This window comes from Ammospiza caudacuta, chromosome 25 (genome assembly GCF_027887145.1).
Source record: "Ammospiza caudacuta isolate bAmmCau1 chromosome 25, bAmmCau1.pri, whole genome shotgun sequence".
NCBI lineage: Eukaryota > Metazoa > Chordata > Aves > Passeriformes > Passerellidae > Ammospiza > Ammospiza caudacuta.
Genome location: NC_080617.1, coordinates 5,871,146 through 5,889,116, shown reverse-complemented (window position 1 = coordinate 5,889,116; position 17,971 = coordinate 5,871,146). Strand labels below are relative to the sequence as shown.

Here is a 17,971-nt window from a genome sequence, read left to right as displayed (position 1 = left end):
CTGGCTGGGAGGGGGGCACCCCTTGCCCGTCCCTGGCACACCCCAGGCTCGGTGTGATGGTGCTCACAGGGGTCTGAAGGTGAGGAAAGAGATGAGGATCTGACTCTATGTTTCAGAAGACTTGTTTTATATTAGTATTATTAATTATTATTATATATTTATTATTATCTATATATTGTAATATATAATAAAATATTAATATTAAAATAATAAAATATTAAAAATAGGATATTATAAATATTATATTAAATAAAAAGTCTATAAATAAATATATAAAATTATATAAATATATAAATATATAAATATATAAATACATAATAAAATATTCTATTAAAATATTATAAAATATTCTATTAAAATATTATAAATATTATACATATTAAAAATAAACTATTATAAGGAAACCTTAATTAAATACTATGATTTTTATTACATTTATATATTATAATTTATTATATATATTATTATTTTTCATTTTATATTCATATTATTTTATTATATATATTACATTAAAACTATACTAAAAGAATAGAAGAAAGGATTTCATCAGAAGGCTGGTTAAGAGTAGAATAGGAAAGACTGATAGCAAAGGCTTGTGGCTCAGGCTCTGTCCGAGCCAGCTGACTGTGATTGGCCATTAATTAGAAACAACCCCATGAGACCAATCCCAGATGCACCTGTTGCATTCCACAGCAGCAGATAACCATTGTTTACATTTTGCTCCTGAGGCCTCTCAGCTTCTCAGGAGGAAAAATCCTAAGGAAAGGACTTTTCATACAAGATGTCTGCGACACATCAGAGGGGAAACTGAGGCACAGCGCACCAAAGCAGACCCGGGTGTCTCGGTTGTGGCACCCTCAGGAGCTGTCAGAGGAGCTCCATCGCTGTCCCCACCCCTGGAGCTGGCACAGGGTGGGCACAGTGCCACCTTCCTCCATCTCCTCCATCCCCGTGTCCCCTCTCCAGGGTTGCCAGCCCTCGTGGTCGCCGTCTCCGTTGGATTCACGCGGACCAAAGGCTACGGGACAGCGAGCTAGTACGTGGGACAGGGGACAAGGGACACGGGGTGGTGGGGACAGGGGACAGGGGGCAGGGCATGGTGGCTGCTGTGGGTTCACTGGGAGCAGGGCACAACCACGGGGCTGTCCCTGACCCGCCACCCTGTGTCCCCTGCAGCTGCTGGCTCTCGCTGGAGGGCGGTTTGCTCTACGCCTTCGTGGGACCCGCTGCTGTCATTGTGCTGGTGAGCCCTGGACCCCCCAAACCCCACCCTGGGAGGGCTGGTGGCACGGGTAGGGGTCTCCATGCCAGCCCTGAGCCCACCCTCCCGCAGGTGAACATGCTGGTGGGCATCATCGTCTTCAACAAGCTCATGTCCCGCGACGGCATTTCAGATAAGTCCAAAAAGCAGCGAGCTGGGTAAGTGTGTGCCCTGTGCCCCACGAGAGGGGGTCCCAGGGGTGTCCCCAGACCCCCACACCCTGCCAGGGGCTGGGCACGGGGTGCCCAAGCAGCGGGCACAGGATGGGGCAGATTTCACCGCATCAGTGGGCGGCGGGGGCCAAGCGCGGGGTGAGCACAGCCCCTCCTCGTTGGGGGCTGCTGGAGGGGCAGAATTTGGGGGGCAGCCCCTCGGGGAAGGGGGGGGTCCGCAGGCCACAGCCCCCCCTCCGTGCCCGCCCCCTCCCCTGCCGCTTGGCCACCCCCCCTCGCCATTAACAGCTGCCACCCTCGACTAACCCGACGCTCTCTTTCTCTCTTTCTCTTTCTTCTCCTCCTCCCATTTGCTTCTTGCCTGTGTGTCCGTCCATCCATCCATCCATCCATCCATCCCTCCATCCATCTGTCCGTCCATCTGTCCATCCCCTCACCCTCGTGCCTTGCTCCCTCTCCTCTCCCCATGCCTGCATCCCTCCTCCTCCTCCTCCTCGTCCCCGCGTGGCCCGGTCCTGGCCGCGGGGCGCCGGGGGGGCGCTGGGCCCGTAGCTCCAAGCCCCCCCCGTGCGGCAGCCTGCTGCTGAAATGCACCAAGTGCGGCGTGGTGTCCAGCGCGGCCATGACCTCCGCCACCGCCAGCAGTGCCATGTTAGTGCCCGTCCCGCGCCCCCCGCCCCGAGCACAGCGCGGGGAGGGGGCTCTGGGCATCTCTGGGGGCGGCTTGGGGGTCCCCGAGGGGATGGAAGGAAGGAAGGAAGGAAGGAAGGAAGGAAGGAAGGAAGGAAGGAAGGAAGGAAGGAAGGAAGGAAGGAAGGAAGGAAGGAAGGAAGGAAGGAAGGAAGGGTGATGCTGTGTGCTCGGGGCGGGGTGTCCCATCACGTCTGCATGGCATGGCTTCCCATGGCAGGTCACCTCATTGCTGGGGTTGGGGGGCTTGTCTGGCCTCGAGGTGGGGACCCTCGGGACTCTCCTCATGGAGTGTGGCCGCCAAAGTCCCTGCTCATGGGGGTTTGGTCACAATAGAGGCAGCCCCAAAATTCGCTGCAAAAAAAGAGAAAAAATCCCCAAATTCCCCTCTCTGCTGTTCTGGTGGCCGTGGTAGGGTGGTGGTGTCCCCGTGTCCCCCCAGCACCCTGTGGCTGTGTGAGGACAGGTACACACCTGCGGGGCTGGAGCCCACAGGTCCCCTCAACCCTCAGTTCCCAGCCAGCACTGGCTTGGGGACACCGAGGACGAGGGGACAGCTGTGTCACACAGCCCCAACCATGCTTGTGGGGTTTGGGGGGCTGCTGTGGGGAGGGGGCGATGCTCGGGGGGCTCTCCCAGAGCAGCCCCACCCTTCAGGCTCACCCTGGCCCCTCTCTCCCTGCGCCAGGGCATCGCTGTGGAGCTCCTGCGTGGTCCTGCCTCTGCTGGCGCTGACCTGGATGTCGGCCGTGCTCGCCATGACCGACCGGCGCTCCATCCTCTTCCAGGTCCTCTTCGCCGTCTTCAACTCCGTCCAGGGCTTCGTCATCATCACCGTGCACGGCTTCCTGCGCCGAGAGGTGGGGGCGGCGCCGGAGGGGCGCCGGGGGACAGCCCTGGCCGCGGGGCCGTGACCGGCTCTGTCCCCGCAGGTCCAGGACGTGGTCAAGTGTCAGATGGGGGGGTGCAGGAGCGAGGAGAATGAGAACTCGCCCGACTCCTGCAAGAACGGGCAGGTGCAGATCCTGGTGAGTGGGTCCCCCCCTGGAGACCCCCGCCGCCGCTGCTGCCCATGCCCGGCCGTGCTGCTTCATTTCCCCGTGTCTCTCCCTTCTCTTTCTCTCCTCTCTGTCTCGCTCTCTCCCTTCTTTCTGGATTTTTATAGACAGATTTTGAAAAGGACGTTGACCTGGCGTGTCAGACAGGTGAGCTCCCCTCTGTTGGCCACACCTGGGAGGGACAGGCAGCACGAGCCAGAGGGGTCCCTCCTGTGCCCCCTACCCACGGTGGGACCCTCAGGGCCGGCTCTGACCCCGCTCCATGCCCACAGTGCTGTTCAAAGAGGTGAACACCTGCAACCCCGCCACCATCACGGGCACCTTGTCGCGCATCTCCCTGGACGGAGACGAAGACCCCAAGCTCAACACCACCTCGGAGGGCGGCCTGGGCTTCTCCAGCCTGCCCGGCAACATCCCCCCCACCAGCATCCTGGTGCAGGTGCCCAAGATGACGCCCAACGTGGTGGCGGGTCTGACCGAGCTGGGCGAGCCGCCAGCGCAGCAGCTCAGTCTGGAGGCGCCGGGTCCCGTTTACCTGTGCACTGAGAGCAGTCTGAGACCCCTGGAATACGGCTGGATCCGGGCTCCCGAGCCGCCCCGAGAGAGCGATTACATGATGCTGCCCCGGCGCACCAGCAGCCTCAAGCGCTTCCCGCGGGAGGAAGGAACCCTCGGTGCCGGCGCGGAGGAAGCGGTGCCCGGCGGGACGGGGCGCCCGGCGGCAGAAGGGGACGCCTATCCCGGCTTTGTGGCCGTGGATCATGTCAATGTGAACCTCAACCAGCCCTACGCCACGGTGAAGGCGCCCTACGGCCTGCAGTTCAAGCAGCACCCCACGGTGAGGCAGATCCTGGCCTCGGAGCTGTCGGAGCGCAGCCGCACCATGCCCCGCACCGTGCCCGGCTCTGCCATGAAAGTGGGGTCCCTGGAGGTGAGCGGGGGGGTGGTGCCCATGTGGGGAGGGAGCTGTGTGCCCAGGAGACAAATGCACGTGTAAAGATGCATGAATTCCCCCCGTGCCATCCCACCCTTGGCGGGATGAGCTCCGTGTCCCCAGCTGGGCATGGATTGGGGTTGGCATGAGCCCCTAAACCCTGTTCCCTCTCATCCTGGCCCTGCAAAGACCTTTCCCTTTTCTTCTCCATCTCCTCCCCTGCTCCTGCCTGTCCCCCTGCCAGAGGAAGAGGTTGCGGTACTCTGACCTGGACTTTGAGGTAAGTGCTGCCATGGAGGTGGCACCGGTGTCATCGTGGGGGACTGATCCACGTTGTCCCCACTCCCTTTGCCCCACCAGCGGCTCCTGAGCTCCGAGGGGTTTAGACCAGGCAGTGCCAAGCGTTGGCTCTGGATTAAAACACCGATGATGAGCGTGGAGTGCTGGTCTGGGATGCCAGGGATTGGGACAGGGATGGGGACAGTGCCAAAGGACAGGGGACACAGCGGGCAGAGCCGATGGCCACAGGCCCTGCTCTGCCCCCGCAGAAGGTGATGCACACACGGAAACGCCACTCGGAGCTCTACCACGAGCTCAACCAGAAATTCCACACGCTGGACCGGTACCGGGCTCCGTCCACCGGCTCCTCCAAGGTGAGGTCCTGGAGGCCCCGTCCTGCCCTGGCGTGCACCCTGCCAGCCTTTTCCTCCTCCCGCATGGACTGTGGCACCCCGGGGACACTCAGGGCACCCCGGGGCACCGCCGGGGCTGAGCGCTGGCGTTTTTTCACAGCGAGAAAAGCGGTGGAGCGTCTCGTCGGGCGGCGGGGACAAGAGCACGGCCAACGTAAGTCCTGACCCCCCCTGGGGGTGTTGTGGAGAGGGCAGGAGGTGGCTGTGGCACAGAGCTTGCCCACAGCTGCCCCTCACCCTGCAGGATGTGACCAGCCCCGAGGAGCAGCGGCCGAAAGCTCCGGCAGCGCCGCCCAAGCCATGGAGCACGTTCAAGGCGATGACACTGGGCTCGCTGCCCAGCGCCCAGCGGGACCGGCTGGAGCTGTGCAGGGCAGACTGGGACAGCCACTGCGCTGGCCTGGACGCGGCCGACGGCGATTTCCAGACAGAGGTGTGAGCCCCGGAGGTGCCGCCGCCGCTGCCGCCGCCGCCCCGTGCGCGGCCCCGCTGGGTTTGCTCCGAGCCCCGGGGCAGCCGGGGGGTCCCTGCCCCTCGGGAGAGCCGCCTCCCACCCGTCCTCATGCGGTTCCTCCTCCTCCTGCCACCCCCAGGACGCGGGTGTGGAGGGGACCCGCGCCCTCTCCCCCCACCCATCCCCAAAATGCTCCCCCACGCTCACGCCTGCACCCCAACCCCCGGGGCAGGACCGGCCCGTGGAGGCCCTCAGACCTTTGTTCTTTTCTACCGGGATGTTTCTTCTTCTTCTTCTTCACGCCGTGCACCGTGTGCACGCCAGCGGCCGCCCCCCGGGACCCCCCCCAAAAAGCGCCGGGAGCCCCGCGGCCGCCCCCTCCCAGCCCTCCCCACCGTCCCCCACCCCACGGGGCAGGTGCTGTTGTTGTTGGAAATAAAATTCACTCTCTGTGGTGCCGTGGGGCCGTGGGCGCTGCCTCGTGCTTGGTCTGGGGGTGGCTGTCACCCAGTGCCACCCAGTGTCACCCAGCGTGTCACAGCCTGCACCCCCCTGCCCAAAAATCCCACCCTGAGCAGGGCTGATCCTGCACCCACGTGCTGCAAATGAGGGTCTGATCATGGGAGATGGGAAAGGTAATTATAGAGTAATTAATCTGTGAGTAAATTAGGAATCTTGGAGGTCATCACCATGTGGAGTCGTTCCAGGTGGGCTGCCTGGTGCTGCTGGAGCATCCCAGCGTCCAGAGATGGAGGTGGGAGCTCCAGCAGGAGCAGCAACTGTGGGTGGGAATGTGCAGAGCAGGACAGTGGTGCTGGAGGAGAGGACATCTCTGCTGGTGGCTCTGGGCACATCTGGGATGAGAGATTTGGATCCATGGTGGGATCATGGCACCAAAACCCTTCCAGCTCCTCCATGGCGGTGCCATGGTGGGAGTAGATCCTGGTCCCAGCCCTTTTCGCTTTGGGAAAACCTCCTGAGCTTCTTGAGGCCTTCCCTTGGACAGCACAGGCTTGGGAAGACCAAAGGACACTGCCCAGTTTGGGCTGGTGGCCACTGCCCATGGGATGGGACAGGGCTGCCCCCATCCCCAGCACTGGGACACTGGGACAGGATGTGACCCTTGGAGTGGGGTTGAAAGTCCCAGTTTCATAAGCCAGTTCATCCCAGCAGTGCCCAGTTCAGGTTTGGGCCACTGGGAGAAGCCATTTGTGTCCCAACGTGGTGGTGGGAGTGACGAGGAGGGCGTGGAAGGAGCCAAATTATCCCACTGCCACCTCCTAAGCGGGATCCAGCTGTTTGGGGAGGGGGCCAGGATGAACATGAACATTTTGGCTGCCCATGGCAGGGGTCAGAATCGCGGGTGACAGATCCTGGGGCGGTTGTGGGGCTCCCAGCCCCATGGAGGGTGTGGGTCAGGAGCAACATCCATTCCTTGGGGTGTTCCCCTGCTCGTCCCTAATTCTACCGGAAAATTCTGCCGGAAATTCTTCTGGAATTCTGCTGGAAAATTCTGCTGGAAATTCCGCTGGAAATTCTGCTGGAATTCTGCTGGAAAATTCTGCTGGAAAATTCTGCTGGAATTCTGCAGCCACATCTCCAGCTCCGGTTTCTCAGAGCTGCCACGCACAGGGATCCCCCCCCTATGCACCCTCCCTGCTTCGGGGGGATCCGGGGCCTGCTCCAGCTCCCCTCCTCTCCTTCCCCAGCCAAACACAGCCGCGAGAGGCAGCGTCAGGGTTTCCTGGGGCATCTGTTGGCAATTAGCGGCTTTTATTACTCATGGAGACGCCAGATGGGGCGAGGGAACGGAGCCCGGGCCAGAGGCACAGGCTCGAGGAGTGTCCCAGCATAAAGGGACAAGGGACAGCCCCCAGTCCTGCCAGACAGGGGTGGGTCAGAGCAGATCCCAGAGCTCTGGAGCTGTTTTCCATTCTCAGCTCCCATCGGAGCCGGGCTGAGTCCCCCCAGTGCCAAAAATGTGAATTTTGGGGGGCGGAAATGATGGAGAAGCGGCTCTGAGGCTGCTCGGGGTACGAGGCCCTCGTGGAGCTTCTCCCTCCGCTTCCCAGGAAAGAAACTTCACCAAAAAAGAGGCAAAAATTGCTGTTCTAGCACCGCGGCTACAAACTGGCCCTGGGAAGCTGGAAAGAATTCATGCAGGCGCTTTCCTTCCTGGCTGGAATTGTGCCTGGATTGGAGCAGAAATTAATGCTGAGCCTCTGAAATCCTCAGTCCTGCCAGACAGGGGGTACAGGGTGGGTCAGAGCAGATCCCAGAGCTCTGGAGCTGTTTTCCATTCTCTGCTCCCATCGGAGCCGGGCTGAGTCCCCCCAGTGCCAAAAATGTGAATTTTGGGGGGCGGAAATGATGGAGAAGCGGCTCTGAGGCTTCTCCCTCCGCTTCCCAGGAAAGAAACTTCACCAAAAAGAGGCAAAAATTGCTGTTCTAGCACCGCGGCACAAACGGCCCTGGGAAGCTGGAAAGAATTCCTGCAGGCGCTTTCCTTCCTGGCTGGAATTAGGCAGGGAGGGAAGGGGGGGGAATTGTGCCTGGATCGGAGCAGAAATTAATGCTGAGCCTCTGAAATCCTCACCGCAGGAATTCCCTCCTGCGCCTTGTCCAGCTGCCTCTGAGCCAGCCTGGTCCGGCCGGCGTCATCCCAACCCTCATTCCCTGGATTTGGGGAGCTTTTTGGGGGTGGATGAGATGTGGGGAGCCCCAGGGTAACAAAATATCCGCGTTGCTCGGAGGCAAAATTTTCTCCAGCCCCAAAATTACCGGGCTCTGCTCCGGCTCGTGTTTTTTGGCAGGCGGCTCGGCAGTTTCTTGGAAGCACAGCGTGCCTCTGCTTTTTTTCCATGATGGGATGGATGGAGGGTGGGCTGCAGGATCCTGCTTTCCATCCCCCCGCTGGGCGCCGCTCCAAGGCAGAGCTCTGGGCAGGCGGGATCCGGCTTCTTCCTCCCTCTGGAAATGCCGATCCCGTGCTCTGGAGCAGCAAAGAGAAGCAGGAGCTGCACGGAGCGGGGTTTTCCACGCTGCCACCCTCGGTCGCTTTGTGCCGCTGGGTTGGGGGCAAGGAAACCAAGGGAGCACCCTGGGAAGTGAGGGAAACTCAATTGTAAACCCTCCGAAGCGCTTTGCAGATGAATTGAGGATCTTGAGAGATGCAGAGGATGGGATGAGGCTGCCCTTCACCCCTGCTCTGCTCTGGGGCTGGGATGGGATGTGGGGCCGGTTTTGGGGCCCACAGGACGCACAAACCCAAGTTCATCGCTGCTGGGTGGCCCCAAACAAAGAACAATCATCCCAAACGAGAGAACAGAGGAAAATTCGCTCTGTTTTCGTTCCCACTTGCTTTAATTACCCTTAATTACCTCAGCAGGCACCTCGCGGGAGCGTTGTCGCCGGGACTGGCTGGGGTTGCCCACGACAGCTCATTTACTGCCTCTGCACGAGCAGCAGTTGCTAATTAGCGACTTTATTGAGATCCACGCGTCCCTCACGCGTCTCTAAAGCTGCAGCCTGAACAGATCCATCACAATTCGGGAGAAAACGCAGCTGGGCCATCCTGAGAGTCCCTGTGCCACGGTGACACAGCCATGGAGATGCCAGAGGATGCTTTGCACCCTCCTAAAATTACATGAGCTGAGCTCGTTCTCTGCCTGGTTTTGGGGGGTCAGGGCGGCCTGGCACGCATGGGAATGGGAGGATGGGGCAGCCAGGCCGCGGGGCAGCATTGCAGGCTGGCACATCCCGGGGCAGCATTGCAGGCTGGCACATCCTGGGATCCCTCCAGGGCTTGGCAGGGCTTTGGGAGATCCGCAGGACGCGGTGCCAGCGGCAGGGATGGCGGCAGGGATGGTGGCAGCAGCCATCCTGTCTCCTCGCTCTGACCCCGGGCATCTCTCCCAGACTGTCCCCAAGGCACCCCCGAGGCGCAGGGAGGGGACAGCAGCTCCGTGTCACACAGAGAGCTGGCAGCCCTCGGGGTTTGCCCGGAGCTGCTCCTGGGGCCGTGCCCGTGGAGGAGCATCCTTGAGGGACACCGTCCTTCCTTGGGGACACATTCTGGCCAGCGGTGCCACCACCGGTGCCACCAGTGGGTGCCCTCAGCTCCGTGTGGGGAGGAAGAGCCGCTCCACAAGGGGGACTTGAGGGACACCGTCCTTCCTTGGGGACACATTCTGGCCAGCGGTGCCACCCGCGGGTGCCCTCAGCTGCCTGTGGGGAGGAAGAGCCGCTCCACAAGGATGGCAGACAGGGAATGGGATACACCCCATCCCAATTCCCGGGATTGGGGTTCCCCTCGTCTGGGCCGGAGAGGGGAAGGAGGGTGGGGAGGGAGCGGAGGCGCTGCCTGGAGGAGGAGGAGGAGGAGGAGGAGGAGGAGGAGGAGGAGGAGGAGGAGGAGGGCGGGGATGCCAAGGCGGCTCCCCCGGGTTGGGGGGCGGCTCGGGCTCCCCCCGGAGGGAGGCGGGGAAGGCGGCGGGGGCGGCTCCCGGTGTCCGGTGTCCCGCTCTCCAGCGGAGTTCCCGGTGTCCCGCGGTGGAATTCCCGGTGTCCCGGTGTCCCGCACCCCCCGTCCCCACCGAGCCCCGCGCAGGTGAGCCCCGGCAGCGCGGAGCAGCCCGGCCCTGCGGCGGGACGGGACGAGGGGGATTATTCCCCGTTAATCCCCGGCGTTAATCCCGCCCCGGGGCCGCGGGGACCCGCCGGTGCGGAGGGTGCGGCGCGGGGAAGGCGAGGAACGGAGCGGGGGTGGCACAAGGGGTGGCACGGGCCAGAGGAGCCGGGTGGCAGCACAGGGGACAAGCGGTGAAGGGGCTGTGCGGGGACAGGGGGGCTGGGAAGATCGGGGGGTGCCAGAGAGCCCCGAGGATGTAGGGCAGGGGTAGAAGGACGGGGATGTCCCGCTCGGGCAGCAGCCCCGGAGCCGACGGTGTCCGTCTGTCCGTCTGTCCGTCTGTCCCTGCCGGCAGCCCCGGCTTGCCTCGTGGCAGGAAGCAGGAGAGGGGCCAGGTCGGGGTGACCTGCAGGGATACCCCGACCTGGTTTCATCTGCCGGGATCCACGCGGGGCCGGGAGATGGAACGGGAGGTGCTGAGCCCTTCCCGGGCGGGTGCACCCGGTTCCACGCTGGGGAAAACTTCAGTCATTGCATTTCTGAATGTTTGGTGTAAATTTCGGTGCTGGCCTTTGACACCCAGGGATGCTGGGATGCTGAGACTTGGGGTGGGTGTGGAGCAGAGGGATGGGGGACACACTGACCCCCCAAAACATCACTGAGCCATGGCCATGGAGGGTCAGTGCCACTCCATGCTGGTGGCTTTACTGGTGTGGGCAACCAGGTGCCCATCTTGGGGTCTGTCCCTTGCAGGTGGCCCTGAGGGCCCTGAGCCTCTGCCAGGGGCACCATGAGGGGTCTCTGGGCCCTGGTGCTCGCCTGGCTCATCAGCGCCTGCCAGGGGAAGGAGCCGCTGCCAACAGAAGGTAAGGAACACCGGGAGAAGGGCTTGGGAGCCACATCCCTCCTCCTCTGTCCCTGTCACAGCTGGGTCAGCCCAGGGGTGGCAGAGCAGAGGTGACCACAGACACTGCGAGCTGTGCCAGGTCCCCACATGCCAGGACCGGAGTGGTGGCTCCAGAGTGAGTGCCAGGCTTTGCTCAGCATCCCCCGCGGGCAGGGGGCCAGGGGTGGCAGAGCTGAGCCAGCCTGGGACACCCCAACACAGCCCCCAGAGGCCTGGCATGGGGACAGATGGGGTTTGGTGACACTCGGTGACAGCCAGGGCAGTGCGGCTGGAGCCGGATCTGGGCAGGGCAGGTGAGCCAGGACGGGGCAGGGTGAGGATGCACAGAGCTCCCGAGGGGGGTTTGGCCATGATGCACACCATGGTGGAGGGCTGGGAGGTGTCCAGGTGCAGCTGGGGACAGGGGGACGGTGGCTGAGGATGGGAACGGGGATGGGGGAACAGGGGTGGGGAAATGAGGATGGGAATAGGGATGGGAGAACAGGGATGGAAACAGGGACGGGGAACAGAGATGGGTCCCGGTGTGGGATGAGCCCCGGGCTCCGGGGGAGGAGCTGCTGGAAGCGACACCGGGGTTGCATCAGGCAGGAGGGGACATTGTCACTGTCACTGTCACTGTCACCCGCTCCTGCTGCCCAGCACGGCCTTTCCTGAGAGACAGAGGCAAGATTTTCTCTTCCCAGAGCTGGGAGAGGCTCCAGAGGGGTGGCACTGGGGTGATTTACGCTCCTTGGTGTCCCCTGCCCTGCTGAGGTTGAGAGAGGGGGACTCTGCCCTGGCTGTGACATTCACTGCTGTGACATTGGCCCAGGCATGTCCCCACACCACTGCTGGCCCCTGCTCAGCCTGGGCCACAAACACGGTGGTGCCAAGCTCTTGACAGAGGTGGGGAGGGTCTGGGGGGGCAGAGACCCCTTGGCAACATCGTAGGAGCATCTTTGGTGCCCATCCTGCTCCAGGGCCGCTTTGCATGGAGACAAAACAAATCCTTCCCTTCTCCCTTGTTTACTCCTTTATCTCGCACCTCCCAACATCTGGCGCATCTGGAGGTGGCTCGCTGCTGCCGGGGCCGTGATTTATCCCTGCAAGCGGCAGCAGCACCCCCGTGACCGCCCCTGACACGGCATTTCCTGCTCCTCGGCCTCGGGCTGCACCCTCGCGCCTGTCCCCGAGGGCCACCGGCTCGGGAAGGGGCAGGAGGGGACAGCTGTCGGTGGCGCTGTGGGCGTCCCTGGCAGCCGGCCCAGCCTCCTGATGCTGATCGCAGCCGCGGGGCTGTCTGCGGGCAAAACAGAGCTGGGAAAGCGCTTCACCTGCGGGAGGCGGCAGCGCCAGCTCTGTCCCCTCCCGAGCTCTGTCCCCTCCAAAGCTCTGTCACCTCCCAATCTCTGTCACCTCCCAATCTCTGTCCTCTCTCAATCTCTGTCCCCTCCGAAGCTCTGTCCCCTTCAAAGCTCTGTCACCCCCCTATCTCTGTCCCCTCCCAATCTTTGTCCCCTTCCAATCTCTGTCCCCTCCCCAGCTCTGTCCCCTCCCCAGCTCTGTCCCCTCCCATTCTCTGTCCCCCTCAATCTCTGTCCCTTCCCAATCTCTGTCCCCTCCCAGGCTCTGTCCCTTCCCAGTCTCTGTCCCCTTCCAATCTCTGTCCCCTCCCAAGCTCTGTCCCCTCCCAAGCTCTGTCCCCTCCCAGGCTCTGTCCCTTCCCAAGTGGGGTTTTCTTGCTCTGTGCTGCCTCTGGGGCTGGGGCCGGCTCCTGGCAGCACCCCCAGACCCTCCTGGCCTTGGGGAGCTCTCTGTGGTGCCACCCTGCTTGCCTGGGGACACCGCAGTGACAGTGACAGCTGGTTTGCCCCACAGGGGAGCTGTGCCCGCGGCTCTGGGACGAGGACCTGCTTGGGGACAAGTACGAGAATGTCACCGGTAAGGAAAGACCCTCTCAGGGATCCCCTGGCACCCCAGGATGGGCTCTGTGACCTGCCTGGGGACTGTCACCTGTCCCAGGGCCGGGTCTCACGTCCCCTGCTCTGTCCTGCAGGGTTTAACCTGGTTAAAAGGTTCGACCTGCTCAAGATCTCATCCATCAAGAAGATCCGCAGCGCCCGGGGGCCAGCGGTGCTGCGCCTGGGCACCGTGCCCCTGGTCCAGCCCACGCAGTGAGTGGCACTGGGTGACACGTCAGGTGGCCTTGGGTGACCTGTGAGGTGGCCCTGAGTGACCCTCAGGTGGCCCAGAGCTCCTCCAGGTGTAAATTTGGGGTCTGGTGCAGCTGGGGTGTGACGGTGTTCATGGGGGGCTGAGGATGAGGGAAGAGACGAGGATCTGACTCCATGTTTCAGAAGGCTTGATTTATTATTTTATTATATATATTATAATATAAGATATTAATACATAATATATTATATGTTATATTATATATGTTATATTATATATTATATACCATATATCATATATCATATGTTATATAACATATATTATATATTATATAACATATTATATACTATAGATTGTATACTATTTATTAGATAGTATATTTAATATATTAATATATTATAATATAATATATTATATTAAAACTATACTAAAAGAATAGAAGAAAGGATTTCATCAGAAGACTGGCTAAGAATAGAAAAAGAATGGAGTGATAAAGGTTTGTGGATTGGACAGAGAGCCTGAGCCAGCTGACTGTGATTGGCCATTAATTAGAAACAACCACATGAGCCCAATCACAGATGCACCTGTTGCATTCCACAGCAGCAGATAATCAATGTTTACATTTTGCTCCTGAGGCCTCTCAGCTTCTCAGGAGGAAAAACCCTAAGGAAAGGATTTTCCATAAAAGATGTCTGTGACACTGGGTGGCCTTTGCTCTTAGCTCGTGCCAGGGATGCCAGGCAGCTCCGTGTCACCCGTGGGGACACTGGGGACCCCGAGGCTGCCCCAACACTTTTCTCCTCGAAAGTAAACCCCAGGCTGCCACGGCTCTGCTGGGTGCTGGCCAAACCTTGTGCAAGCAGAGCTCTGTGCCCGCTCTGTGGCTGCTCCTGGCAGAGCCTGCGGGGTCCAGACGAGCTCCAGAGGCTCTGAGCAGGCACTGCTGGCTGTGTGGGGGGCTGCTGGGGGGCACAGGCTGTCTGGCCTTTGTGCCCATGGTGCCAGGGCTGGCAGGGACGCTGCAGCGTGGCAGGGTGGCAGCAGATCCACGTCCTGCAGGAAATGGCTGTGGCGTGTCCCCACATTGCCCCGGGGCTGGCACGGAGCTGTGCTGGGCATGGGGCTCTCCAGAGGGCCAGCAGATCCAGCCTGGGCAGCCAAACCCTTGGATGGATGGTGGAGAATCCAGGCTGGTGCTGTTCTTGGCTTGGGGCACAGCAAATTCAGCTTTGGGGAGTCTGGAGTTGGGCACAGAGATCCTGTGAGATCCTATGGGTGCCCACCCACCTCGGTGCCCTGCCAGGGTGTCCCTGTGCCCCGTGGAGAGCAGAGGGCACCGCTGGCCTGGTCCCAGTGCCCATCCCTTGGTGCAGCTCCAGAGCAGTGGCTTGGAAAGCCGTGGGTGTGGAGCCAAGGCTGGGAGCGGAGCAGAGCCTGGAGCAAATATTTCCAGTGGCTGAATGGGCTGTGGGAGAGCTGGGAAAGGCTGCCAGAGCCTCCCTGGCAATGATGGATGCATTTCCTGCCTGCCCTGGGACAAAATTTTGGGATAAGAGCTGCAGCCATGCCAGCAGGAGTGGCAGTGTGGGGCAGAACCCACTGTGACGCCATCCTGGGTGCCACCAGTGGGGGCAGCTCATGGGGGGTTATTGGGGTGGTGCTGCCACCTGAAAATGCCCTATGGATCTGTGCCACCTGTGGGGACGGCTCATGGCAGGACCCACAGGGAGTTGTCGGGACGGTGCTGCCACCTGAAAGTGCCCGAAAATGGGTGCCACCAGTGGGGACAGCTCATGGCAGGACCCACAAGTGGTTGTTGGGGTGATGCTGCCGCCTGAAATTGTCCTATGGATGGGTGCCACCAGTAGGGACAGATCAGGGCAGGACCCACTGGGGTTTGTTGGGGTGGTGCTGCCACCTGAAAGTGCCCTATGGATGGGTGCCATCCTCCTCAGTTCCAGCTCCATCCCCAGAGCACCCCATAGGATCCAGCCACCCCTATGGATGGGTGCCACCCTCCTTGGAGCACCCCATAGGATCCAGCCACCCCAAGAGCTGTCCCCACAGGCAGGTGTTCCCCCGGGGACTGCCCCCCACCTTCACCCTGGTCCTCACCTTGCTGCTGAAGAAGAACAGCACCGGGGAGCACTGGTACCTCTTCCAGGTCACCGACCGCCAGGGATACCCCCAGGTACACCCCGGGGACGTGGGGGGACACCCCAATGACATCCAGGAGCCATTTCTGAGCGTGCCACTGTCCCCTGTGTGTGCCCAGCTCTCCCTGTCCGTGCACGGCCCTGAGAGGAGCCTGGAGTTCCAGGCGCGGGCACCGGGTGCCAGCTTTGTGAGCGCCACCTTCGCGGGCAAGGCGGTGGCGTCGCTGTTCGACGGGCGCTGGCACAAGGTGGTGCTGGCCGTGCAGGGCCAGGCCGTGTCCGTGCACCTGGACTGCGCCTCCATCTCCTCCAAGCCGCTGGGGCCAAGGAGAGCGCTGGCACCCGAGGGCAACGCCTTCCTGGGGCTGGACGCCGTGCGTGGCACCCCGGTCAGGGTGAGTCACAGGGGTCGGTGCCCATGAGTGCCAATGGGTGCCAATGGGTGCCAATGAGTGCCAATGAGTGCCAATGAGTGCCCCAGGGTCAGTGCCCCTGAGTGTCACTGAGTACCAATGAGTGTCAATGAGTGCCATTGGGTGGCAATGAGTGACAATGAGTGCCCCTGAGTGCCAATGAGTGCCCCTGAGTGCCAATGGGTGCCAATGAGTGCCCCTGAGTGCCAATGAGTGCCCTGGGGTCTCTGCCCCTGAGTGTCACTGAGTACCAATGAGTGCAAATGAGTGCAATTGAGTACCCCTGAGTGCCAATGAGTGCCCCTGAGTGCCAATGGGTGCCAATGAGTGCCCCTGAGTGCCAATGAGTGCCCCTGAGTGCCAATGGGTGCCAATGACTGCCCCTGAGTGCCAGTGAGTGCCCTGGGGTCTCTGCCCCTGAGTGCCAATGAATGCCCCAGGGTCAGTGCCCCTGAGTGCCAATGAGTGCCAATGGGTGCCCCTGTCACTGCCTGCACTGTCAGGGCCACCCCTGACCTGTCACCCGTGTCCTGCTGCAGTTTGACCTCCAGCAAGCTCAGATCTACTGCGACGCCGAGCTGGCCAGGCAGGAGGGGTGCTGCGAGATCTCGGCCAGTGGGGTGAGTGACCCTGAGTGACCCTGGTGCCCCTGAATGCCACTGAGTGGCCCAAAGAGCCCTGGAGTGCCCCTAGTGCCCCTGAACACCCCTGAGTGCCAATGAGTGCCACTGAGAGCTCCTGAGTGCCCCGCGTGCCTCTGAGTGCCCTGAGCGCTTCTGAGTGCCAATGAGTGGCAATGAGTGCCACTGAACACCACTGAGTGCCCCTGAGCACCCCTGAGTGCCACTGAGTGCCCCTGAGCACCCCTGAGCATCTCTGAGTGCCCCCACCCCAACCCTGGACCCTGGAACTGCCCTGTGCAAGCTCAGGGTTTTCCCCACAGGGGAAACTGAGGCACAGTGAGGGAAGGTCTGTCCCCTTTGTGTCACCGCCTCGTGCTGCCTGTCCCCACGCCTCTCTCTGACCCCGCTGTGTCCCTGCAGTGCCAGACGGAAACGCCCAAGACCCGGCGGCAAGCGGAGCTGATGCAGAGCAGCAACCTGATCGAGATGGTGCCGCAGCCCGAGGGCAGGGTGTTCACCCGCTGCTTCTGCCTGGAGGAGCCGCTGGGCACCGTGAGCTCTGGCAGTGCCACCCCGCGCCCATCCTGGTCCAATCCCAGTCCCCATCCCCATCCCAGTCCCCATTCCAGTCCCTGTTCCCATCTCCATCCCCATCCTGGGTCCCCATCCTGTCTCTGTCCCTGTCCCTGAGCCCATCTCCATCTCCATCCCCATTCTCATCCCAGTCCCCATCCCTGTTCCCATTCCCACCTCCATCCCAGTCCCCATCCCAGTCCCATCCCATCCCATCCCATCCCATCCCAGTCCCCATCCCCATCCTGGGTCCCCCATCCCCGTTCCCATCCCTGTTCCCATCCCATCCCAGTTCCATCTCCATCCCCATCCCTGTTCCCATCTCCATCCCAGTCCCCATCCCATCCCATCCCATCCCATCCCATCCCATCCCATCCCATCCCATCCCATCCCAGTCCCCATCCCATCCCATCCCATCCCATCCCATCCCATCCCATCCCATCCCATCCCATCCCAGTCCCCATCCCATCCCATCCCATCCCATCCCATCCCATCCCATCCCATCCCATCCCATCCCATCCCATCCCCATCCCATCCCCATCCCCATCCCCATCCCCCTTCCCATCCCATTGCTCCAGCCCCTGGAAAATCCCTTCCTCACTTTTTCCACCCAGTATGAGGCTCACGAGGGAGGGAGGGAGGTGTCTGTGACCTGAGGGGATGATGAGGGACAGGAAGGTCCCACCAGGGCAGGGAGGTGTCCGTGACCTGAGGGGACAAAGGACAGGAAGGTCCCAGGTGTCTGTGACCCGAGGTTCTGAGGGACAGGAAGGTCCCACCACTGCCTCCTCCTCCTCCCTGAATGCCCGGGCAGGACCATCCCAGGATTCACGGACAGGGCTGGGATGCTCCAGGCTCTTCCCACCAGCTCTTCCCTCCCTGCAGGAGCCGGGCAGAGCCTCGGGAAGGACCAGCCTGAGGGACGATCCCAAGGACAAGGTGAGCGTGTGCCAGCCCTGCTCCCCTCCCAGTGCCACCCGCTGTGCCACCACTGTCCCACAGCCCGGCTGGCTCTGTCCCTGCCAATTTGGGCTCTCCCAGCACTGCAGGGACGCCGTGAGGAGCGGCTGCTCTGCTCCCCCGAGCAGGGACTGAGGCCCCACTGGCTCCGTGCTGCTGCTGGAGCCAGCCCAGCTCTGGCCAAGGGCCTCTTTGCTCCCTGTGAGCGCTGCCAGAGCTGGGAAACGTCTCCAGAACTCCTGTTCCTCATCCCTGAACGTCTCTGGGATCTGTTCCTCATCCCTGAACGTCTCTGG

The 17,971-nt window shown here is 61.1% G+C and overlaps 2 protein-coding genes across 2 annotated transcripts in view; both read left to right on the top strand.

The window, feature by feature from the left end:
• Nucleotides 1-5,560, top strand: part of ADGRB2 (adhesion G protein-coupled receptor B2) — a 30,795-nt gene extending 25,235 nt beyond the window's left edge. The window contains exons 20-31 of the mRNA XM_058819932.1: nt 967-1,036; nt 1,177-1,243; nt 1,334-1,419; nt 1,987-2,085; nt 2,813-2,984; nt 3,057-3,152; nt 3,290-3,329; nt 3,455-4,113; nt 4,361-4,396; nt 4,665-4,769; nt 4,909-4,962; nt 5,053-5,560. Coding sequence (XP_058675915.1) covers nt 967-1,036; nt 1,177-1,243; nt 1,334-1,419; nt 1,987-2,085; nt 2,813-2,984; nt 3,057-3,152; nt 3,290-3,329; nt 3,455-4,113; nt 4,361-4,396; nt 4,665-4,769; nt 4,909-4,962; nt 5,053-5,247 — 1,679 coding nt within the window. The 3' untranslated portion in view covers nt 5,248-5,560. The remainder of the gene's footprint in view (nt 1-966; nt 1,037-1,176; nt 1,244-1,333; nt 1,420-1,986; nt 2,086-2,812; nt 2,985-3,056; nt 3,153-3,289; nt 3,330-3,454; nt 4,114-4,360; nt 4,397-4,664; nt 4,770-4,908; nt 4,963-5,052) is intronic.
• Nucleotides 5,561-10,677: 5,117 nt separating this feature from the next.
• The window catches only part of COL16A1 (collagen type XVI alpha 1 chain), a 29,312-nt gene continuing 22,018 nt past the window's right edge, over nt 10,678-17,971 (top strand). Inside the window, exons 1-8 of the mRNA XM_058820004.1 lie at nt 10,678-10,758; nt 12,657-12,719; nt 12,835-12,952; nt 15,018-15,141; nt 15,226-15,501; nt 16,059-16,139; nt 16,563-16,694; nt 17,601-17,654. Of these exons, the coding sequence (XP_058675987.1) occupies nt 10,683-10,758; nt 12,657-12,719; nt 12,835-12,952; nt 15,018-15,141; nt 15,226-15,501; nt 16,059-16,139; nt 16,563-16,694; nt 17,601-17,654 (924 nt within the window). The 5' untranslated portion in view covers nt 10,678-10,682. The remainder of the gene's footprint in view (nt 10,759-12,656; nt 12,720-12,834; nt 12,953-15,017; nt 15,142-15,225; nt 15,502-16,058; nt 16,140-16,562; nt 16,695-17,600; nt 17,655-17,971) is intronic.